Source organism: Rattus norvegicus, chromosome 5, assembly GCF_036323735.1.
Source record: "Rattus norvegicus strain BN/NHsdMcwi chromosome 5, GRCr8, whole genome shotgun sequence".
In the NCBI taxonomy this organism is placed as follows: Eukaryota; Metazoa; Chordata; class Mammalia; order Rodentia; family Muridae; genus Rattus; species Rattus norvegicus.
This window is the reverse complement of record NC_086023.1, coordinates 136,351,891-136,377,234: the sequence shown is the minus strand read 5'-3', so window position 1 is coordinate 136,377,234 and position 25,344 is coordinate 136,351,891. Positions and strand designations below refer to the sequence as shown.

General features: G+C 49.8%; 1 protein-coding gene across 1 annotated transcript in view; it reads right to left on the bottom strand.

The window, feature by feature from the left end:
• Eri3 (ERI1 exoribonuclease family member 3) overlaps positions 1-25,344 on the bottom strand; it is a 127,142-nt gene that overhangs the window by 2,598 nt on the left and 99,200 nt on the right. The window contains exon 8 of the mRNA NM_001427171.1: positions 20,179-20,278. Coding sequence (NP_001414100.1) covers positions 20,179-20,278 — 100 coding nt within the window. The remainder of the gene's footprint in view (positions 1-20,178; positions 20,279-25,344) is intronic.

Genomic DNA, 25,344 nt, shown 5'->3' with positions numbered 1-25,344 from the left:
TTCTAGACCCCTAGGCCACCAATGAGCAAGTGTCAATTTACCTGTGCCAAGTGGTGCCTGCTCACCTCAGTCAATCTCGCCCTTTCCCCATGCCATATGTGGCCAACTTCACCTAAATCATGAGCTCTGGCTGCTCCTGATGGCCATCCTCCCCCATCCAGGATCTTTCTCTTCAGTCCCACCACAAACTTAAATCTTCACAGTTCTTTCCAGATAAGCAGAATCAAAACATCCCAATACTGAATTCTCCCCAGGTTTTCTCTTCCTTCTGCATTCTCAACATCAGCACATGGCACTGTACAGTAAATCACCCGAAACTCCCAAGAGGCCAACACCTTATGCACTCGGTCCAGATCTAATCGGTCTGAACCCTCTGCAGGACTGGTTTTCTTATTCTTCAATCCAGTGGCCCTTAACCTGTGGGTCTTGACCATCGGAAAACATGTATTTCTGATGGGCTTAGGAGTTGAGACTGCTTAGCAAAATTACAGTTACAAAGTAGCAACAAAAATAGTTTTGTGGTTGGGGGGTCACCACACTATGAACTGTAAGAAAGGGTTGTAGCATTTGGAAGGCTGAGAACCACTGCTAATCAAATGCTTCCTTTTTCCAGTAGCCAGTCACCTGTATGTCCACACCCTGTAATTCTTAGATCGAAACAGTCTGGCTTGTCCCTCAGGTCCACACTCTTGTAGCCAATAAGGTCTTTACACAACAATCTTTTCATGTCCTTCCCTTTTTAAATTCCTTTAGTGGTTCTTCCTGCCTTGTTTAAAGTCTGCATTTATTTATTTATTTTTTTTTTAAAGGTAGGGTCTCACTAAGTAGCCCTTGGTAGCCTGGAACTCAGATCTGTTTCTGTGTCTCAGCACTTGGGATTAAAAGTGTACATGAGAATGCTTTATTAAAGTCTACACACATATACATGTATTTTAACTGTGTATGTGTATGTCATAGGACAACTTGTGGGAATTGGTTCTCTCCTGAGTGGTTCCTAGAGACCAAACTCAGGTCAGAAGGCATGATGGCAGGCGCATTACCCACTGAGCCATCTTGCATATCCTGTACTTTCCTCCTTTCCTCTGCATGGTCCTGGGTTTTAAACATAGTGGTCTGAACAATCGAGATAAGCATTCTTCCTTTTATCCCCAAGCAGGGTCTGAGGTTAGATAAGGATAACCTTGACCTTGAACTCCTGGTCCTGCTTTCACCTTTTGAGAACTATAGTTATAGGTGTGTATTCAGAGGACAACCTATGGTGGTCATTTCTCTCCTTCCATCCTGTGGGTTCGTGGGAGTGGGGAAGAGTAAGACAGACCGAAGCTCTGAGATCATGTGGGTTAGTTGGCATCTTTGCCTTTATACCATCTCTTGTAGAGCTAGTTAGGCCAGCTTAAGGGTGCTGTGACACAAGTTGAGAGGTTGCTGTGTTGAGTCCACAATGGAGGCCTCTAAAATAGGTCTTTACCTTCAAGTTCTAGAAGGCTAGCTAGCCACAAAAGCTTTTTCTTTCGAAAGGCATTGGTATTTTTAGTGTTAAAAATATTTGGGGGGGAGGGGAGGCTGGAGAGATGGCTCAGTGGTTAAGAGCACTGACTGCTCCTCCAGAGGTCCTAAGTTCAATTCCCAGCAACCACATGGCAGCTCACAACCATCTGTAATGGGATCTGAGGCCCTCTTCTGGTGTGTCTGAAGACAGCTACAGTGTACTCACAAATAAAATAAATAAGTCTTTTTAAAAAAAGAAGTATTTTTATATCAACAGGCCCAGAATGGAAGGGTAACAGCTGTGCAAACCCACAGAGGGGATGAGTCAGGTAAGCACCCAGTAAGGAAGGCTGAGTGTAGTAGGTGCCTCCATCCAGAGTGGTCAGCGCTGCTTGGCAAAGAAGCTGCTACTGGAATGGTGGCTGCGATCCCTCATAAAGGAACCCACCTGAGGTGGCACTGAATGCTTGTTAGTTACACTAGTTTGAAAACTGAAGAGTAGAGCACAGGAAGGAAGCCCTAGGACACTGGCCAGGGAAGACCTTCATGAGAAAGGGGTCCAGGAAGCCCTTGGATAGTACGCAGGGGCTTTCATCTGTGTCCTCACTTCATCCAGCAAGTGCAAACCTGTTTTGTATGCTGGATGTGTTTGGGCCAGACTGGGTCTGGATACCCAAGACTAGCTCCCTGTACTTGCAGAGCTCAAAGACAGCCCCGTAAGAGGTGCAGTGCTATAAAAGAGAGGAGGCACGGAATTGCTTTCTTTTGGAAGCTCCGGAATGGATTCCCAGAAGGACAAAGCCATGCAAAGCCCGGAGGGAGCTGGCCCAGAAAGTTAGGGCTAAGGTGAAGAGGCAATACAGGCACCACTGGAAGCCATCTGTAGACTGCCAACATTAATTTAACTGAGATATGCCGTGACAAGATATGAATGGGTGGTCAAGTCAGCAATGACCGACTAGAGGAGATCCAAGGAACCCAAACCCCAAGATTCTGGCAGCACTATGAAGACATAGTGAGACCCCATGTTGAAGAGGAAGAAGAGGAAGAGGAGGAGGAGGAAGAGGAGGAAGAAGCAGAGGAAGAGGAGGAATAAGAAAAGATGAAAGAAAACAAAAATGACTAAAGGGGTAAATCAATTTGGATAATCAAGGGTGGAAAACTATTAAGGAGGCTATGAGGTAATGTGGTTAAAGGAGCATGCAGATAGATGTCAAGGCCCACCCCTGTAGCCTTCAGCCTGTCTGGTAATCTGTCCAGGGACTGGTAAGGGATGGAGCCTGAGCCCATGGAGCAGAGGCCAGCAAAGCTGGGGTGCAGGAATGGGCAGGGGAAAGAAGCTGCAAGGAGCAGGACCTGCACGTGAGAATGAGGAGACTATAAGAACTCTGAGCTGACCAGTCTAGAACCTCACTGACCTTATGCCCACATCTGTCTGGCTATCCAGCAGCAAGAATGTACTGAGCAAAAGTGCTGTGGGTTTCTTAGGCCAATCTGAAAGGACTGCCAGACTAAATGCTGTCCCAGATCAAATGGGACATACACTGAAAACTACTTGTTATTTCAAGTTCAAATCTCACTATTCCTCTGTATTTTGAGACAAGGTCTATCTAGTCCTAGCTGTTCTAGAACTCACTCTGTAGACCAGGCTGGCCTCAAGCTCACAGAGATCCACCTGCCTCCGCCTCTCTGCCTCTGCCTCCCGAGTGCTGGAATTATAAAGGCCTGTGTCGCACTGCCCGGCTGCTCTACATTTTCATTCGTCAAGTTTGGCCACTCTGTAGTGGGCCTGGGGCCAACACCGTGTTCAGCATCGTAAGGAAGATCAAAGGAGCCCAAGTCAGTGAATTTAGAATTTAAACAGCAGAGAACCTCAGATTCTGAGTTTAGTTCACACTCAGCTACTTAATAACTGAACCTAACCAAGTTCTGAACTTTTAACTTTTCTGTGTTTTTGGTTTTTTTTTTCTCTGAAATGAAAAGAAAAATTACAGCAACTACTTCTCTTAAAGGATAATTTAAAAGATGAAATGAATTGTCTGTGAAGTATTTAAAATAGTGTCTATGTTACTTACCAGTTACTCTAATATAATATTGTTATTCTAAAATTAATATCCTGACACTCAGGCTGTGTTCCTTGGGCCCACACAGCCTCCTATGTCCCTCGCCCATTCATGGCCACTTTGGCCTTCATGACACTCTTTCCAGAAATCACTCCCCTCCTCCCCCACTCAGCACTCTTCTGTCTTCTAAACCTCCCAAGCAAGGTCTTATGGCCTCCACTCTAAAGTGACCCTGTCTTCCCGCCCCTCCCTGTATCACCCTCCACCCCACAGAGGTGCCTGAGGTGCCACAGGGCTGATGGTGAAGGATGACGGTGGTTCTACAATAAGGGGAAAAGGCAATTTCATCTTGATTAGCAGGCGATTTCTCTCTCTGTAATAAGCGTGCTCCAAATAATTAGCGTGTTTTACGTAATAATGAAATTACAGAAATGCAGTCCACTTATTCAAACAACTCACCATTACCATATTTTTAAATATTAGACTTAATTAGAGTTTATCACTTCAGAGAAGTATGCGGACCGAAGATGTTTTTAAAAAAATCCTCATAAAGTGTTTATTAAGCGCTGGTAAAGCTAGGATAATGATGTGTTTGGAAATTAAGGCAATCAAACACTTACCGCCGCTCCTGGAGGCCGGGCATGGAAATGAGGCCATTACACGCCCATTACCCGCCAGCTCACAGCCACTTGGGGGGTGGGGGAAGGATATGCCTGGCCGAGAGGGCATGGTGCCCGGAAATGCCTTTGCCAACCTCCCAGAGATGCCTGACCAGTAAGCACAGCCTCAGCCCCTCAGTCACTTACTCTGCATTTGGCTGTTATGAGCCCAACGCAGACTTGGCCAAGCCAATGACTGGATTGATCCCAAATGCCAAAGAAGACAACTCTGATCTGACCAACTCTGATCCAGACTCCCAGGCCTGGCAGGCCACATCAACTACTTCATTCACAACCAATGCAGAATGGGGACAGGAGCCAGGTCAAGCAGCCAGGGAGGCCCTTGAGAGGAGGTGGAGCTAGACCCCACTTGCTGGCTGCAGTCGCCACTGAGGAAGGGGCAAGCTAGACCCAGTGCTCACTTCCAAGAAGGGGGTCAGTGGAGCAGTGGGAGGAAGGCGAGGAACTGAGTTTATATTTAAAGAGGAAGACCTGAAAACAGACCCTGGGTCAGGGAAAGCAAGGGCAGGGGGTGGATGGTAGGGAGTGGGACTGTAGGCTTCAGACCCCATTTGTCCCAGTGAATAACTAATTTCAGAATTTATAGTGCTGGGTTTTTGTTCTGTGGCCATTTATATCTGTGAGGGGAGGAAATGAAGAGGCAGCACGGATGCCACATCTTTCTGTGTTATTGCTTGTCTGCCATTTGCAAATCATTATTAATTGTGGGCCCTGGTGGCAGGACGGGAGGGGGCCAGGCTGGGTACATCCACATAGCTCTTCATCAAGGACCCCAGCCGCTGCCCCAGAGAGCCAATTACCCCGCCCTGATTGGGATCAGATAAAGAGGGAATTTTTACAAATTAGGGAATAAATAGAATTTCCACACAGGGCGCGGGCAGGACCTGAGAGGCTATAATGAAAAACCATCCGTCACCATCAGCGTGGCCTGGGCATGGAGCCCCAACACTCCCTCCCTGTGGGCCCTTTCTGATGTTCAGGGACCTGAGCAGGCGGGTCTGAGAACTACCTAGCCCTTCTAGGGTGTGGAGACAGGAGAGAATTCCCAGGGGTGGGTGGAGGTTAGGGAATACCATGTGTCTGGGTGCTGACCCTGCCTCTGCCTGCCCTTGGGTCTCGGGAAGGAGATGTGCAGTCCTAAGAAAAGACTGAAGTTTGGAACCACAGGGCCCAAACTGCATCAGTGTCCCCTTGCCATGGCAGTCCTACGGCAGAGCCCCAGCCCAGCCCCCTGGACCACTCAGTCTGGGCTCCCATTAGTGCTCCTCCCCTTGGATCATTAAATATGTATATCTTATTACACGCCTTGTTAGAGTATTGAGCTCTATTGACTGATGATAAATCCTGAGCCTCGTCCTGGCCGTAAATTTATCTGGAGATGATGAAGACTCAATAATCTAGTCAGGCAGATAATATCATCGGGCCTTAAAAAAGATCATTACATTATATGTCAGAATTAAAAGTGAAATACGCTGTAGTAACAGGGCGATGTTCTGGCCATTACCACAGATGCCCGCCTCCCCCGGCCCATTCCTACCTAGCCCTGCTGGAAGGGCTGGGCCGCCAGGGACTGCCACAGCTGGAAGCGGCCGGGGAGCTCTAGGTAACCCATGGCCACGCCTGAAGTCTGAAGGAAAGAGCTGGCTGTCCAGAGCAGCTGAGCAGATCTAACAGAGTCCACTGAGACTCAGCTTCCCCTCCTTTCCGCTCTACTATCGTCACGCTAGAGCTCTACCACAAGGTTCCAGACAGGAGGAGGAATACAGAAAAGACAAGAACTTCCTTCCCTGACTGGTTTCCCTGTAGGTATCATTCCTAGAGTTCCCACAGACCAGATTTGCTTTTATTTCACTGGCAGAGATCAGAGACAGAACCATGCCTAACTAAACAAGAAACTAAAACAAGCAGACATCAGCCAGGCTTGGTGGCACAGCTCTTGGGAGACTGACTCTACAAAGTGAGATTCCCATCTCAGACAGACCCAGAGTCTGAAAGACAGCCAAACCAAGTACACACTGATGCCCTAATTTCAGAAGGTTCTAATCGGTCTGAGGATGAAGGGGGGATTGATTGATACCATATGTGTCCCAGGTACTTTTTAGAACATAATGGACACCTACCTTTAGAATGTGGATTTCAGGGTGCATCTTCTCAGACTTTTTCTTGTCAACATTCTCAACTCTGTCCACCTTTTCTTTGGGTAGGTATTCTGGTCTGAAATAACCCAAGTTGCTTCTCTAGGCTACATCTTGGTTTTGTGTGGAGAGAATCACAACCTTACAGACTAGTGTCACTACCATGAGATCCTCACCATTCCCTGTGGTATATAAACTGCCCAGCAATCCCAAGCCTCCTGCCAAGTGAGTGCTTACCTTTAGGCCTCAGGTCAACAAGCTCCTGCCCTCCCCACAGATCTCAATCTACCAGTCAAGTACTCTACCTCTGACTCACAAATGGACAGGTACTTGATCTATTTGCAAAAGGAGACCAATCCTGCTACCCCTTCTGAAGCTGATTTGTCCACTTCTCCTCATGCTGGAGTCTAAGCCTGCAGGCCCAATTTCCCGAGGCCTGGACTTGAGTGCCCTTGCCACTACTCCTCTAGGCCAAAGCAACACTACTGCCATCCTTTCTACAATGGTCTCTACCATGATTCTAGTCATTTCACTCCATCTTAAACCCCTTCAGTGACCCTGGAGTAGAAAAGAGAAACAATGGATGCCGTGGTCAAACTGAAGCAGGGCCTTCAGATACTAGCACATGGCCAACCCTGTTTGCTAATGCTGACAACTAAACTGTGGTTAACGATGTCAACAGGAGTTAATCGAGGTAAGGGAAGAATGGAAACTTGCCCACAAGGAGCCTGGGGATGTAGCTGGTGTTTGCTTATCACACATGAGGACCTAGGTTCAATCCACAGCATGGAATACCAGGTGTGGTGGCACACATCTAAATTCCCAATCCACGTGAGCTCAGAGACGGGGGGGGGGGGGTCACAGTTCAAGGCTAATCTGGCTGCATAGGGAGTTCCATAATCAGCCAGGGCTAAGTGATGAGATTCGAGATCCCATCTTAAAAACAAAAAAAAAAGGGAGGAGGGGGAGGAGGAGGGGGAGGAGGAAGAGGAGGAGGAGGAAGAAGAAGAGGAGGAGGGAGAGGAGGAGGAGGAGAAAACAGAAAAGAATTAAAGTCAGAGATGGATGTGGTGGTGCATGCCTTTTATCCCAACACAGGGGAGGCATAGGCAGGTGGATCTCTGCTATATGCAAGCCAGCAGACCAGTCTAAAGAGAAAATTCTAGGATAGCCAGGGTTCTCTAGAGAGACCCTGTCTCACCCCCAACCCTCATCTCGACCCCAACAACAACAAAACAAAAAACAAGAATGAATGAAGGTCAGGTATGTAGTCCAGCATTTGGGAAGAAGGAAGTCATAAATTCTAGGGATGGGCTACACGAAACATTGAAAGCAGCTACCACTTTCTCAGGTGGTTATCACCTACTTTACTATTCCTAGGAGAACATCTAAACTTCCTTACAAAACTGTGGGAGGCTGGCCATGTTTATCCCCCTGGCCTTGTCTCTTAGGTGGCACAGCCCCTTCCCATGCTCTTCTTTGTCTAGAAACCACTTCTCATCTGGTCCTCTTCTTAGCCCCTGGGACTCAGGCCTGCTTAATTCCCTATGGATGATCAGACCGTAGCCCCATGTCTGTGTAAGGATGGGCCCACTTGCCATGACTGTTCTGACACATGCTGCTAGACAATATACTACTTGAGGGATTATTTACACAGAGGCCCCTCCGAGAGAGAGGGAGTGCAGAGAATACATGTATCAAGTATAAGGAAGGGGGAAAGCATGGGCCCAAGGTTATAGATGCACCTTCTTCAGCCTGACATTTGCCATTCCAAACCCTTTACCTGCCAAGGCTCTGAGTATCAGTCATGGTCCTGTGTCCAGCTTCTAAACAGATAGATGTCTGTTCTTCCTTGCCTCCAGTCCTTCCTAGCACCTTGGTTTTCCAAGGCTATGCCAGCAGACTACTATGGAAGGACCCATCATCAGAGTGGGAGTAGTGGTGTTGGTGGTCCCCAGTACTAGGCAGAGATGCTCCAGAGAACAGCTTAGCTGTGCTTAGGGACTCTGGGGATGGGAAAGGGGTGCTGGCCTTTCTAAGCCCAGTCCCACCTGGTAAATATTTTATCCTCAGCTGCTCAGCTAATCCTTATTAATTTCAATACGCTGCCTGCCTGGCTTGGCTCCCAATGCATTATTTATCCCCTTTGTTTGTTTGTCGCTAACAGGTGGGCCCCAGTGGAGGCACTGACTGGGGACAAGCCCACTCCATCACAGTGTGGCTGTGAATTAATCATGAGGACTAATGGGAATCACCTCAGCTACAGGCACTTCCCTAGTTACCTCAGCTTGTGCTAGCACCCAGGGGTGGGCCAGGGCCATTGCAACTCAATTCAAAACAGTACACTTTATTTATTATCCCCCTACCCTTGTCAGGCACTGTGCTAGGCTTTGGGGATACAAGATGAAAAACCCCCACAAGTTCCTGCCCTCAGGGAACTTAAGGTCTAGTGGGGAGAGAGGTGTCAAACAACTTCTAAGCCAGTGACTCTTAATTAGAATGGTGATTAAATGTTGTAAAGAGGGAATGCAGGGTGTTGTGGAAATGTGCATGTGGGAGAAGAGAATCCCACCAAGTAGTTAAGGAGGCTTCTCTTTTTTTATTTATTTATTTTTATTTTTATTTTTTCTTTTTTTCGGAGCTGGGGACCGAACCCAGGACCTTGCACATGCTAGGCAAGCGCTCTACCACTGAGTCTTTTTTTTTTTTAATTTATTTATTATATGTGCACACTGTAGCTGTCTTCAGACACACCAGAAGGTGACATTGGATCCCATTACAGATGGTCATGAGCCACCATGTGGTTGCTGGGAATTGAACTCAGGACCTCTGGAAGAACAGTCAGTGCTCTTAACCACTGAGCCATCTCTCCAGCCCAAGGAGGCTTCTCTTGAGGAAGGAAACTCACACTGAGCTCTGAAAGATAGTCCAGAGTCACTTAGGCCAAGGGGGTAAAGGAAAATGTAGGTTAGAAAAAAAATCACTGAAGTGAAGTGGACAAGTGTACAGGAGGATATGGAATGTGGAAGTAAGAAAGGTCAGCAGGAGGCTGGAGAGATGGCTCAGCAGTTAAGAGCACTGACTGCTCTTCCAGAGGTCCTGAGTTCAATTCCCAGGAACCACATGGTGGCTCACAACCATCTGTAATGAGATCTGATGCCCTCTTCTGGTGTGTCTGAAGACAGCTACAGTGTACTACTAGACATAAAATCAATCTTTAAAAAAGTCAGCAGGTATACAGGGGATAAGATAGCCTCTTCAGCCAAGAGAGCTCAGTGTGGAGCCCTTCCACGCACTCGATCAGCCTGTATCCTGTTGGTTTTCACTATGACCACCTGATTTTAACATCCATTCCCAATACCTGGGCTGATTTCAGAAGCTTGATTCCAGACTTTGTACTTAAGCCTCTTGTCTGTGCCATGAGGCCCACTCCTCCAAAGGTTCTGGTGTTCTGCTGGCTGCTGCTTGTGTGCCCTGGAAGCAGCAGTCGTCAGGATCACTACAGTTCAGCTGTACACAAATCAGGGAGTACAGGTGAGCACTCGGCCTGATCCTTAGGAGGAAGCTTATTGTACCTGTCAGCTCCTTCAAGGGCTCAATGTGATCCATTAGCCCAAGGGAAGTCCCAGGCAAAGATCAGAACATTGCAGATTCAGTCAAAAGTGCTACCCTCACCTCCTAGAAAGAGCTGCTCTTGGCTGAGGCTGTTTGGTGTGGACCCAGAAAGTTCTGGCAAATGTTTTCTAAATGAATTGAACGAAGTGGAAGCCCAGCCATCACCTATAAGGGTCTTCCCTAAACATTCCCCTCAGAGACCTTCACAGAACTCTAAGGGGCTGGCACACTTTAGGAGCTCTCAGTAAGCCTTCATGTAAACCTGACAAGTCCCTGTGGACCCCAAAGAGAAAGAAACGAGTTCTGATGCAAGAATGACTTGCCCAGAACCACTCGACCTGGAACCAAGCCTCAACCAGACTGGGTTTAGACTTGTCAACACAAGAGACCTACTGTCTATGTGGGCACTTCCCTAGGGATCTCTCTTGATGACTAAGGGCCCTAGCTCCTGAGAACAAAGCTAAAAGCCCTGGCTTATGAAGCAAGCACTGTTCTGTGAGAGCATGGGCCTCACTGTGCACATGCTCAGGGTTTGTAATTCTATTCAAAGTGGCCACTTGGAAAATCTATATGTCTCCAGGCTCCCCGTACATCATGGTGTCAAGTCCTGATGCAGAGGCATCCATCAGCAGCTCCCAAACGCCATGCATGGTCTGTGTACCACATTCCTGATCCCTCCTTGGATCTCACTGCTCTGTCTTAGCCTAACCTGATAAGGGCTTGGCCAGCCTCCTTTGCCACCCTCAGACTCAGCCTGTGGCTACCCTCAACCCAACTTCTGATGCCTCTTTTGCTTTGCTTTACCTGTCTCTGCTCTCTCAGAGCTAGGCAGCCAGCTTGGAGGCAGCTTCGATAACTTGCTAACATGCTGCCCATGCTGTTCTTAAAAATTTATGACTGTGCAACATGAAAAATCCGGCTGAGGAACCATCATTAGCAGAGCTGCCTCCCTCCCCCACCAGAGCTGCCCTCGTAAATTGAGATTTATGACTGTGGCAGGCGGGGGTGGAGGGGGTATATGCTGTGGTAAGGATGTTGTGGAAATGGGAAGAGACCAATGAGGCAGCAGTGGGGTCTGGGGCTCCCCCCTGCGGCAGCTTCAGCTCACCGCAGGCTGCAGTGATGAAACCTTCAAGGCAGGTCTGGCCAGAGGTGTCAGCATAGTATGGATGCTGGATTCTGCTGGGCAGTGTACCAGAAGGGGAGGGGCCTAAGCCAACAGTGGGTTTTCTCGTCAGGCACTCGTGCAGGAACAGATCCTGAGGTTCGAGGTGCTAAGCACTGGTTCCTTAGGATCAGGGAAGTCACGGAGGTCAAATCTAGTGGTGAGCATGATCCTTGCTGGGGTCAACCTGAGTCAACTTCCTCAACTGGGACTGTGCAACTCACTGGAGCTGTGGTTCTCAGCCTCCCTAATGCTGCAACTCCTTAATACAGTGCCTCATACTATGGTGACCTCAACCGTAACACCTTTTTCATTGCTACTTTCTAACTGTAACTTTGCTGCCGTATGACTCCTGATATAAATATCTGATATTCAACCCCTATAAAAGGATCATTTGACCGCACCCTCCCCCACAAAGAGTTGTGACCCACAGGTTGAGAACCACTAGAGAACTGAAGGGAGGCAGAGGTTATGAGGGAGCCTCCCTCTGTCCCATTCCTTGGTAAGAAGTATAGGGAGACTGCGGGCCTCATTCATACAGGAAAGACTATGGCTGAAAAGAGGTGATCCCATTGCGCCCACCCCCAACTCTAGGCCCTCTGTTGGCTCCCCTCCACTTACTCCCCTGCTCACTTAGCCCTGTCAGCAAGGCCATTATGAAATTGGGGTTTCATTTACAGACTAATTAAACATTACAGCTTGTTCACAATTACAACGCGGGGATGAGGGAGTAACTAATTACGGAAGAAATGAGCTAACATTTATCTCTGCTCCCACCCTCCCTCTCTCCACTGGCCCCCACAATCTGGCTTCATCTCTGTGGTCAGTACCAGCTCTGTTTATTTCCTAGGAGTGAGGAATTGGAAAATCCTACTTACTTCTCCTCAAATCCAACTGTTGTTCCCAATTATCCTGGGGATGGGGCTTGGCTCCTAGGGCTCTATGCAAGACAGACCCTGTGACTGTGACTGAAGCATGCTAGGAGCCTTGTGATGGCATGTGTGGCTATGACCCCTGGGGTGGAGGAGGCTCCGCTTTAGACTGCCAGGATGATCGTACTATTGGACTCTATGAATCTGTATCTTACACATGAGGATTTTGGAGTGATTGCTTAGATGTGTGTGACCACATATGTGCCTAGGTGAACCATGTTTTCACTCCCAGCCCCAGGACAGGACAGAAATAACTAAGTGACTGTAGGTGGCAATGGGCAAAGGCTGGCCCAGGACATACCCCAACAGCCTAGAGCCCGTTTCCTACTGGGCAACACCATGCAGTCTCCTAACTCTGAAGAGGGAGGAGAGGAGAGAGGTGGGGCTTCTCTACTCTAGAGCTCCACAGGCCTAGGCTTGGCCTCTAGCCACATGCTCCCTCTGAGGTCCAAGGAGCCTCCTAGGGGCTTAGAGTGCCCCCTGTGGGCAGGAGTCCTGGGGTCCTGCTGACCTGACACAGGGTTTAATATAGTAACATCGAGTATAAGCGTTTCCATCCTTCCTGCCTTTGGGCAGAAGAAGAAAGGAAAGAGGAGGGAGAGGAGGGAGTAGAGGGAGCCGGCTGAAGGGAGGCTTTGAGGCCTCAGAACTCACATCAAACAGTCGGATCTGGGCCTAATTGTCTGACCCCTGCCCCTGCCTTCAATCAGCTCTGCAGCTCCTGCCCGCCCCTTGCCTAACTAGCAGCCATGTTCTCCTCATTAGGACAAGTTCCCCTTGCACATATGTCCTCGGACATGTCCCCAGCACTCCCAGCTCCCAACTCTGCCTGGTGGGAGGGTACAGCAGGGACCCATTTTGGAGGGGCCTCTGTGACAACTGTACCCTAGCTGGTTCAAGCTGCATCAGCCTGTCCTTGGGATGTAGGGTCTAGTGCCACAGGCTATGGCAGGTTCCTAGGCTGTCCTGGTTGTTGGTACATTCTATCCTCTGTGTGTCCCTGCAGTAGTCCCACTATCTCAGACACATAGTCCCCATGGACAAGGACTGTACTGCTTTTAGCCCTGTAGCCTGGAATGGTGAGATCAGCTTGGCAGGGGATCAGAGACTAGGTCTGGGTCTATGTGCACAGACTGGGATCTGAAGAAACTCACTGCCTACTGCCCATGATGGTTCACTCAGTGGATCCAGCTGTCCGACATACCCAATGTGGGACAGGGATGGTGCTCAACTTCTCTAGGGGAGATCTGGGTTTAAATTCTAGCTCTCTTGGTTTTTGTTAGGCAGCCTGAGGTGAACAGCAACCTTTCTGAGATTCGGTTTCCTCACAAATATCCCTGCAGAAGGGTGAAAGCTGTCTCAGGGTACCTAGCTAATGCCAAGGCCAGAAGCACCTAGGTTGCAGCCTAGACTAAAGGCAGGGATGCCACACAGCTGCTCCAAATCAAGGAGCAGAGCCTCAGCTTACGGAAGGCCTTACGGTCCTGGGTCAGTTGAAACAAGTCTTAAGGAATGAGGTTGTCACCTGCGTACGAAGGGCTGGAGGACATAGCTGCAAATGCCCCTGAAGGTAGGCTGTATAAGATGCTCTTGTGATTAATTCTCAGGGTACAGGACCCATTCAGGACTCAGAGAGGGGTTGGTGGACTCTGGGCCCTGACATTGTCTCACCTTAACCAGTGTAATGACTTGCAAATATTGATGAAAGGCACAAACTACAGCGATTGTGTTTTTCAGGGAGTGAAGGTGGGGAGAGGGGATAAGGAGGAAAATAAACTGCAATGAAGTCCAGTTATCTCCCATCTGTAGCTGTTCCTAATCCCCTAGCCCAAAGGAATCCAATGCAGCCCCTTATCTGCCCTGTCAATCACTCAATCACCGCCCAGTGCTTGGTGGGCACCACACTCACACACATGCTCTCACACACACAGGCACTCCACTGACTCTTGCTCCAACATTCCCGCCCACCCCCAGCCCATTACTCTTCTGAGTAGGAGCAGCAAGCACGCACAGGTCCTGCCAGATGGATGCAATTTGCATAATATCAGCAGTGAAGGCTGCAAGATCACCAGGGGTCAGGGCGCTGACATCCTCGCACAGTCTATCTGCAAGTGCTAATTTGGCCAGCATTGATCTGTCTTTCTGATTTCTTTGTCATTTACGTCTGCGATGGTCTGACAGGAGATACAGAGAGAGACAAGGGGAGGCCAAGCCAGCCTGGGGCTAAGAAGGAAGGGAACAAAGATCGCACTTTCACTGCATCACCCACATGGTGTGTGTGCGCTCGTGCGCACAAACACACATGTGAACAGACCAGAACCTTCTATCCATCAATTCACCCAAAACAGTTCTAACACACACACATCCTTCGGGGTCCCAAGAAGGTCTTGTTCAAGGAGGAAATTGTCCCTCACTCCCAGGGACCATCCAGATAGGAAGTGGAGACTCTGTTGGCACCTGGGTAATTATCCCTTATGGCCACCCACTTTCTCCATCTTCACTTTCTCAAGGCTACATCAGAAAGGTAAGTATGGGGAAAGACTGAATAGGAAGCTGGCCCTCTGAGCAGTGACAGGGGCCAAGCCTGAAATAGTAATGGTGGTAGTTGTGAGACACAGTTGAGGACAGAGGAGAAGAGGGATGTCAACACGTACAGGGTCATCTGGAGCCTAGAGACTGGGCTTTCGAATGTCCACGTATTAACGTATTACCTGCAGACTCCTGAGCCAGAGTCCACATTTTCTCTGTCTTGTAAGGGGTTTAGGGCAGGGAAACAACACTGTCAGGCCAGATGGCTGAAAGGGAAGCAAAGACTGGAGCTCTTGAAAGCAAGAGTCCTCTGCAGAGAAGGGATCATGGTCACTGAGATGCAGCGGGATTTGAGGGGTGCAACACCCCTCCCCCATGGTAGCCCCTCCCTACTGTGGAGGAGCTGGGTGATCAGAAGGAACTCCCTGCTGGGCAAAAGGAGGGGCTGGTGTCCATGTGTGCTAATCCGGGCTGAGGTCTTCAGAGAGACCTGGGAAACTTCAAGGAGGGGAGCCAAAGCTGTACTGCAGCTGAGCTCATTAGCCAGCACCCCCTCCCCACGAGGAGGAGGGTGGGAGGCCCAGTGAGCTGGCGGCAGAGAAAAGGCTGTCACTGTCCTTTCTTCCTCTTGGTACAAGCGTCTCCCTGAGCCTACGATTCTCCTGCAGTGACACCTCTCACGGGCACTAATGAGATCCATGCCACAGAGCTAATGCATTCTGACTGGACTCTGATAGACACCCTACTCATGCGGGGGAGACCACAGGCTCGTACTTCCCCCCCACAGAGGGGGCACCCTCCCCCTGCCACCACCTGCCAGCTTAGCTCTTGCCAAAGTGTGCTGGGCAGCAAGCTCCTGAGAGTCCATTTGGTCTCTGGCCATGCCACCTGTGCCATGAGCCTCTGCAGGACCCTCCTCAGTCTCAGAACAGAGGGGCGAAGACTGCAGGGCCAGCCCACCCAGCTGGGTATGGGGACTATTCGGTCATTCTCCTAGCTGGCTGAAACCTACAGTCTGTGGGGTCTGTCACAATAGCAGATTTGACTGGTCTCTGCTGTGCAGACTTCAGAAAGGAAAGAAGGGAAGGGACCCAGGCTCTGCAGCAGAGCCCAAGCTTGGAAGAGTCTAGCTTGGTTTGTCCTTTATGGTACTAGAGACTGAACCTAGGCCTTGCTTTTGCTGGCAAGTGCTCTACCACTGTGTTACATCCCAGTCTAAAGGACCCAGTTTTACTGCCCACCACAAATGATACCAAGATACTCTTCTGTTTACTCCCAATGTAAGGGCCTGGAGATGGGCAGGATTCCTTGGGCCAAGAGGGAGAGAGCAAATTGTAATCATAGTAAAAACTTTCAGGACCAGAAAAGGATAGAGGTCAGCAGATGTAGGGCAAAGTGTTTTCAACAGAGCCTGGCTTTCTTTCTTCCGCTGTTGTCCATGCTTTGTGCCGGCCTAGAAGGTTCACATGATCTTAAGGAAAATAGGGAGAGCAGCATGAAGGGCAGGCTAAGGAGACAGCTCAGTAGGTAAGGTGCTTCTCTCAGGCATGAGGATCTCAATTTGAATCCCAGAACCCAGATTTTTGTTTTGTTTTGTTTTGTTTTGTCAGGGTTTCTTTGTATAACACAATCCTGGCTGTCCTCCTGAATTTTTGTAGACCAGGCTGGCCTTGAACTCAGAGATCCATGCCCCTGTCATGCATCACCACACCTGGCTTAGTTTTGTTGTTGTTGTTGTATTTTGTTTTATTTTTATGTTAAAATAATCACAAAGTTCAATACTGAAAAGCTGCAGCTGTGGCAGGGCCTGGGGGTTGAGACATTGGGCTGTGCACTTGGGTATTTACTTAATCCTGGCTCCTTAGTCAATTGGCTGTGGGACCTTAACCAAGTAAGTCATGCCAGTTTCGTAGGAAGGGAAAGACAATGCCTACCTTCGCATGACTGTTAGGAAAATGAGTTTATATAAAACAAGAGGAACACTTTTACCGGCTCCGATGAACTGAAAGAAAGGCAGACTACTGAGCAGTTGCTGGGAGGCCAGCCTGCCTTGGGGACGAGCTAACTGAGGCCCTCAGAGCCACATGGCTTTGGAAGTTCAGCAGCTCTGCCACTGTGGCCCCACCTTGTAAATCAGGCTTCCAAGGCCAAACCCATCCTATCCCTGCTAAAATGTCTTGTTCACAAGCCTCCAAAGCCTTCCTGCCCAGTGTTCCAGCATCTCGGGTCCCTCCTTAGCCATTCCTGAACTGTTGTCTCCTTCAGTCTCCAGTGCCAAGCTCAAAATTCTACCTGACATTTCTGTGGGTGCCAGGCACCATGTCATCTACACCAGTTCACTTGTAGCCCTGTCATAATTCTCGACACACAGGAGATGCAAGTAAGCAGTTGATGGCTGGAAGGAAGTTTAACCTGGTTCCTTGCCACAGCACCCTCTACCCTAACTGCCTCTAGCCCTCAGTGCTGCCGTGGCTCTCAATTACCTTTCTGTGCCTTTCTTTTGGTTTCCCTGCCCTGCAGACTCAGTCCTCCCCAAACAAACCAGCAGACCATTCTCAAAGCTCAAATCAGACCTGCCCCACAAAGACCTCAAGATACATAACTTGACTGACCTTCCAGCCACCTATGCCACCCCACAGCCTCTCTCCGTCTTCTTCCTGTCACCCTACTCTGCCAGCAAGCCTGCCTCCTTGCACTGTGAGCACCTATACAGCATCAATGTCAGATCCTCATGGCATTGTGGAAGAGCCAATCAGAACCTGGAGATGGCTAAGTGGTGGGATCTGCACAATTCTTGTCCAGCATCACCCAATGCCGCCTCACCCCCCACCCAACAATACACATACATTTCCCTACTCCAGCCTGGCAGCTCCTCACACAGTTAATTAGCACCATGTCACTGAGGACCAGCCTGAGTGGCCAGTGACAGGAGCTGACCCCTGACCCCAGGGCCGGGAAGCAGTCCACATCAAACTCTTACAGCGCGACCCTTTTAGCACGCACAGTAACTCAGGGCACCGCCAGCTGAAGCTCATTAAAGCTGTCTCTTTGGTGCGAGGGCCATTAACCTCACTGCTCAAAACCCACGCCTCCCCTCCCTGCCTCTCCCAGCCCAATTAATGCCCTCCATGCTCCCTCCTTTCCAAGCACCCTCACCCGCACCTCAGAGCTAGCCAGGAGCTGGCAGGGCTGCCCTCTTCATTCAGACTGCAGAGACCAAATGCCAAGAAGGGCCAGTACTCTGGCAGCCCCTGCCATTGGCAAAGCCATAGAGAGGGCACTCCCTGAGCACCTACTTGGGATGGGCCTCATACAAGCCTTTCCCTGGGCTACTTGCTGGCCCCTCCCACTGTCCCAGGAGGCTGGCAGCACTGCCCCTCAGCTGAGGGCTCAGGGTTCTGCACAGTAGAGCTAGAACTATTTCTGGCTTCACTGTTATTCAGAGCCATGAGCCAGAGGGAAAATGCTCTTCATTAAAGGAAAGGTCACTTCAGGAGAACAGACAAAGGGGTGGGGGGTCACTCAAGAGGCAACAAAGAAAGAGTGGTGAAAGCTGTCCTCCCTACAGACACACTCTAGTGCAGACATACTGAAGCAGGACTTCCCTCAAGGCTGTGGAGGCTGTCTTATCATAGGCTACCATGAGATTCCATTGCTGCTGCTCTCCTTCCTTGAATTGACACAAGTCTTCTCAGTGGTTCTATTCTCCTTAGCCTCTCCCTTTTCTGCCACTCATCCAGAGTCATTTACTCACCTGCTTTTCACCCATCTATCTACGAGACGTTAATGAACGACTAGTAAGAGCTAGCTCTGTGCGGTACAAACTACTGTACTGCTCTGAGTCGGAGCTCCGCCCATGTCACTCCTTCATCTCCTCACCCCAGTGAAGACTCTAGGAAGAAGCACTGCCTTTTAACTAGCTAGCATTCAAGGTCCTGCCTCTAGCTGTTTACTAAACTAAACTTTCTAATCTAGTCTTAGGAAACGACTTACTGATGTCTAAACTTGTCTTCTCAATATTCTGGACTCTCCCAGGTCTTCAGGCTTTCTTTGTACACACATTTTCTCTGTTTTGTTTTTTTACCTAGAAAACTTATTTATCATTCAAAGATCTCAATTCAAGTGGGTTTGGTTTTTGTTTTGTTTGTTTTTTTGTTTTGTTCTTTTTGGTTTTTGGGGTTTTTTGGTAGTAAACTTCCTGCTAAATCCTCAAGATTAATCACTAGTTAGGTCTGGTGTCTCCTTAGGCTGCATGGAAAAACTTGTGCAGGATAGAACAACAGTTATAGCAGGGAACCTCCAGAGCCCCAGGCTTCCTGGTCCCCTGGTCCCTAAGAATGATAGAGGGCATCCCAGGAATCACTGTGATACAGGTAAAATAGTGGCTACCCTGGCAACTGAGGACAGGGGAACTTCCCAGCGGTAATCCAGACACGTCTGCCATAGCAGCTGAGCACCTGGCTGGCAGCACCCACTTCAGGCTCTGTCCCTCCTTAGCAAGTTCAGCACCTACTGGGCACTGAGGGTGTGTAATGGGTAAAGGGGCAAATGTGTACCAAGTGCTGGGACCCTCTGCCATTCTGATGTCTCTCTCTAGCTCTACTGATGATGACACCTTGTCAAAAGTTAAGCAAGTTCCAATAAGGTCACAATACCACCCACAATCACCCTGGCTCTACAGCTGGTTTTTGTTCCTTGGAAGCATCTGCACACATACACACACAAGAGACACAGAGACTTTCTTCTGACAGTTCGCCACAGGCTGGTGGTCGTTTCCATAATCAGACACAGGCCTTCAAATCAACATGGATGTACTGTTAGGCATACACTCTTCTAACAGGCATGCACAAAGACACACAGACATAGAGGTAAGCTGTCACACACAGACAGGCATGATACTCACACAGACATATATTCACACTGATGTATCAGGAGCTTACAGAGCTGCCAACTCTGTGAACTGCAGCCACTCCAGTTTCTCCCAAGCAGAAATCCCAAATGCTCCCCCACCTGTTACCCCCAAGTGGCCCCTCCCACCCCAGGCACTGCTCAATGGAGGCTGCTGATCCTGAGGGGGAGTCAATACCCTGTGGACGAAGTCATCGGTCAGAAGGACCTAGACTAATTAAAAGCTGGTGAGGTTTAAATAATTCATCTCCTTAACTCCCATTGATCGTCCAGTTTAGTGGCCACAGACTTGAAACAATATTAAACAGCCTCCTCTAGCTCCATGGGCTGGGGGGTGGGGGGTGGTAAGCTGACATGTGCCCAATCCCTGAAGACACTGTGCAGGAGGGATAGGGGATAGCACTCTGAATCTAAGGCCACCTGTGAGTCACCTAAACCTCAATTCCAGTCTCCTCTGAAATGTTTTGAGAGGTCCTTTCTATTTGCCCCAGTCTATAATGTCCACACTCTGCCCTCCCTACCCTCCTCCCTCCAGCCAATAATGAGAACTCTCCACAGGGTTGGGCTAGTGAATGAGAGAGGGAAACCCTCTGTTTGCCAGGGGACTGAGGCATGCGGGCAGGGGACTGACAAAGCTGCAGGGAGATTTGTGGAGGGACTGACCAATGCCGCTGTGGGGCCGGCCTATGTGTTGCAGGCTGAGGCCCTTGTTCATGTCTAGTAGTCCATTCTTGGGCCAGCAGCCCATGGCGAAGCTGTAAGCCTGGAAGACAGGAGGTAAGACTGGTTAACAGAGGCCCTGACCACTGAGCAAACCCCACCCACCAAGTCTTCCCCAAGGCCCCACTTCTTCCCCTCAGAGACCTGTAAGACCACCTCATTAGGGTCCGCTCACACATTCCCTTTTCACCAAGGTTCTTCCCCACCAGCAAGACCCTGCCTTCTCTGATGTCTTCTTTCTCCTAGGCCTTCCCTTTCAGCAGCTGCACCTTTATGAGGTTCCCCTTGCAGGGCTCTTCTCTAGAATTCTGGCTTGCTAAGGTCTTCTTGAGTCCTCCCCTCATTGGAACATCCCCTTCACCAAGCACCTCTCCACTGACTCCTGTCCTAGAGCACCACAACTGTGCTGGGCTCCTTCCCTCGGGACTCCTAGACTAGACAAAGACTAGTCTCAGGTAGGACCCAGGAGATTAGTGTCTCCAAATTTCACTCCATAGACAGAAACAAATGAAACAGGAGCTGGCCTATGGTCACATTGCTTTTGATTCTGCACAGGCAAGGCTGTGAAAGGCTTAAGTCTGTGCAAGAGCTCAATGAAAAGGGACTTAAGGTCACCAGGTCAACCCAAGCACCAGTGAAAGAAATACTGGGTGTGTTGGTGGGGGTAAGGAAGGGTGGTGGTGGTGGTGGTGGTGGTGGTGGTGGTAGTGGTGTGTGTGTGTGTGTGTGTGTGTGTGTGTGTGTGTGTGTGTGTGTGTGTGTTCTGTTGAAGGTCAAGTGCTCACTTATGCATATTCAAAGCGGCCGTCCATTGATCTGTACTTAATTGTTTTCCTGGGGTTGGAGAAGGAAGTGCTGGGGGCATCGATCTGCTCAGGCCCCCAGCAGCTCCACTGCTCCTTCCCATTCTCTATCACACCATCTGGCCTCCAGTGATCTCCATCTGTGGGGAACATGTGGCAGGACAGGACCTGTCTTCCTCACTGGGGACTGGACCAGCAGCCTCTACCCTCATTGGCATGACTGGCCAAATGTCACAGATGAGGAAACTGAAGCACATTAGAAAGTGACTTTGACCTATGTGGGTTAGACCTCTACAATGTGGCTGAGGTGGATTTCTCCTTAGCTTGCCAAAAAAAGTCAAGGGCTTCTGGCAGTGGGCCTGAAATCAGATTAAACATTTACCCTTTTCTTCACTTCAGAAGTTAAATACCAAGCTGACCCTCTTCTAAACAGCATGTAGGACAGTGGTAATAGGAACAAAACTTAGGTGAGTTGAGTCAGGTGATAGAACAAAATGCCTGCCAGCCATGCTCAGATAAGCACTGCAGTGCCCACCTACTTCTGGGCCCAGTACTCCCACACAGAGGAAAGGACCCAGAATAAGGCCAGAAACAAGATGTGGGGGTTGGGTGCGTGTGGGGTTTGGTGTGTGTGTGTGTGTGTGTGTGTGTGTGTGTGCGTGCGTGCGTGCGTGCGTGCGTGCGTGGGTGTGTGTGTGTGTGTGCGTGGGCAGAGGCAGAGGGCCAGTTTTCTTTCCTTTCCAGATTCAGGTTGGGTGCGTGTGGGGTTTGGGGTGTGTGTGTGTGTGTGTGTGTGTGTGTGTGCGTGCGTGCGTGCGTGCGTGCGTGCGTGCGTGCGTGCGTGTGTGTGTGTGCGTGGGCAGAGGCAGAGGGCCAGTTTTCTTTCCTTTCCAGATTCAGGTTGGGTGCGTGTGGGGTTTGGGGTGTGTGTGTGTGTGTGTGTGTGTGTGTGTGTGTGTGTGTGTGTGCAGAGGCAGAGGGCCAGTTTTCTTTCCTTTCCAGATTCAGGAACCAAGCCCACAGACGGGCACTAGGAGACTAAGAGCCAATGCAATTTAAAACTCAGTACTTTCCAAAGCCATTTTCCTTGATCACAGAGGGACCAGCCACAGCTCAACTCCAGCCAACCTTCCTCTACCTTCTCCCAGGTCCCAGCTATAGCCACAAATCAGAGGCTGAGTGTGGACTCAAGGCTGGGGTTGGGAGAGAGTATGCTGGCAGAACATGGATATGGCAACAAGAGGATACATGCGGCAAGAGGATGCAGACAGACGGGACGGAGCCAGTAGGTGGGCACAGCTGGGGGAACCGCTAAGCATAGCCAGCTGACGCTGGAGCTCAGTGGGCCAGAGAGCAGTGGCGGCTGCCTTTCAAGTACTTTAAAATCACTTACAAAGGCCGGATTAAACGATCAGAAATTCCATTTAATAGGACAAATAAAGAAATAACAATCTACTCTATCAGCCTGGAGAAGGCAAGCTGGATGGGTTTTTCCCCTTGAAAAAGGAAAAAGGGAAGGAAGGGGGAAAAAAGAAGGATAATGTGTGTTTACTCAAGCAAAGAAAAAAATATTTAAGTGATGTCGGGGAGAAGATTGCAGTAACTAGTGAAGAATAACATCGTCTACTTTGCTGTCAAATCACACCCGAATTTCAGTAATAGATTCTCGGCTGACACTCAATTCAATTCGAAGGTGATCCTGCTTTATCCCAGCCCATCAAATATTAAACACTTGCATTAGCAGGTGCTGCCGCTTCCCGGCTTAAAGCGACGAGCACGCGGCAGGGCTGTGGCGGCCCCTCGGCTCTGCCTGTGGCTCGGGGACAGGGCATCTCAACGTTATCTGCACGTCATCCTGAGCCTTATCGTACTTAAGCGGGAAGACTACTTCAGATAACATTAGATAGATGCTTGCTCCATACGTCACTATGATTAGGTTATTACTATAGTTATGGCTCCCCAAGATCTTCACAGGCTAGGATGTAGAGAAGGGGAATGAAGGGCAGCAAAGGGCAGCAAAGACCAGGAGGCCAGGCTGGACCAGGGCAAGCTAGTTTCCCAAGTGGGAGAGAAGTATCTGGCAAGGGGCAGCCTGGTCCCACCTGACGGATGCCTTTCAGGAAGGGCAGTCAGTGTAGCTTGTCAGAGCAAGGGTGAGATGAATTGGTGTCTCCACTGAGGCTGTGGTGTCATGCTGCACAGTTTCATATTCCTAGATAAGGCATGATAACCAATTGCTGCTGAGACACGGCCTCATCCAGCACTTCCTCAGGGGGTCTGGGCCAGGAGGAGGGGTGGCATGTGCACATGGGTCTGCCAAGCTCCTAATAAGAGGGATTTAATTTTTACAAATGCTGCTTCCAGCGGGGCCTTCACATACCAGCCAAAGTCCAAAATGATATTAAAGACGGTTAATTAAAACTGCTCTCCTTCAGCCTGGGATCCTCCTGCTGCTCCTGCTGAGAACACTGGCATATCTCCCCCAGAGCTTACCCTCTGACATGGCCACCAGTCTTACAGAAGCAGCCTAGGTCCAGTACCTCGAATATCGCCCCACACCCCCCAAAAAAAACCCTGTCATCTGGAAACCTATCAAGCACAGCTAGCAGTCACGGTCACAGACAATGTAGACACTGAGGCTCTTACAGCAATGCAATTTATGTTTCTGTCACCGTGTACTCTGGACCTCCCATCTGCTGCTCCTCTGCCCCTGGACCCACACCTTGGTATTCCCTTTGGAAGCCTCCCGTCTCCAGCAATATGCATGAGGAAGTAGCTCCACTGTGTACATGCTCACCCACACATGCCTTAGCCACTCCCTCCAGTGACTGCCATCCTGCCATCCTCTAAAGGGACTGCGTCAGTAAACAGCTTTAGCAGAGTCTTCCAGGAGTCCTGCTCAGGGCAAGGTATACAAGTTATGTTGCAAGGACTCTGGTTGGAATACAAGGTTGACAGCTGGCAATCAATCAGAGCAGAGGGCTGAGTCTGTGTGGGGCTGTAGGGGTAGGAAAGCCTCCTGGAGGAGTATTACTAGAAAGCCTGCATATAGCCAACAGGAAGCACTTTAGTACAGGCAGAAGATGCACCCAGGACAAAGGAGAACGGAAGGAGTAGGCTGCCTCCTCTTGCTCCCTTCCTTTCAACTTGTAAAGAAGAGTAAGGGGACAAGAAGCGTCCTAATCTTGATCAGTGTGGGGCAGGAATCTGCTCCAAGAGCTCTCTCCAAGTCCCTGTACCTGAGTTATTTCAAATTATCTGGCTGCTGCTTCCCCATTGCACCTCTCAGCCATTATGGTCTGTCTGTGCAGCTGTGCAGTTAGCACCTAACCCCCCGGGATTCCCAGTCAGAGGGGAGGTTGGAGCAGGTGGAGGATGACTACTAAGGAGAGGAAGATGACTTCTAAGGACAGTAGCTTTTAAGATCTATCCATAACAGGCACTCAAATGCTGAGCCAGAAGGACAGGTGGAGTTGGACTGAAAGATGTTCTATCTACTGAACCAACCCACCCTACCCTGTCAGGCAGGCACGCACACTTCTCTTCCCCTGGGCTGCTGTAATTTCCATGCGCAGGGAAGCAGGTGCCGAGCTGCTCCCGGCTGGCTTTCCCCTCTTGTGGCTCTGCCTGCCTTGGCTGCTGCCCCATTAGCTTAGTGGCCAGCCATCTGCGACGGGCCTGCTGCACAGCCCTGCTGTAGGCGCGGCGGGTGGCCCCCTGTGTAACAGGGAGCTTTGCCATTAGCGCCTTTAATATTCTGACACCTCAGCACAGCCTGCTATTACATGCAAACGCTGATCGCCCTGTGAAATTACATTGCTGGGCCCGCGAAATGGAATCGTGTATAATCAGCCTCCTCCATGCACTGTCAGTCCCATCACAAACACGGCGCCCGGCGGCTTACGGGGGCTTAGCAGCTGCGACAAGTGTATTGGGTTTAATAGATGAAGTAGCCCTCAACGGCAGCAGCATCAGATCCTTCAGAGAGGAAAGAAGAGGCATCAGCAGCTGCGCTGGTGTCCCTGCCCACCCATACACTACCTGACAGCCAGTGGACAGGGCAGGAAGGAGGTTGGGTAAAAGGCTCATACTGCAGACAAAAGTAGACTACTTAGTAACTTCCAGAACACCATGTACCAACATATCCAGTCCCCCACTGACAAGGAGAGGAGTAGGCCTTTAACACCTCTGGATAACTTGTCACCCTGCATACATGCCCAATGGTAAGCCATTTCTCAAAACTAGCAACCAAATCTAGTCTGTCACTGTCCTAACAACTGCCAGAGAGGAAGGTGAAGGGAGGTTC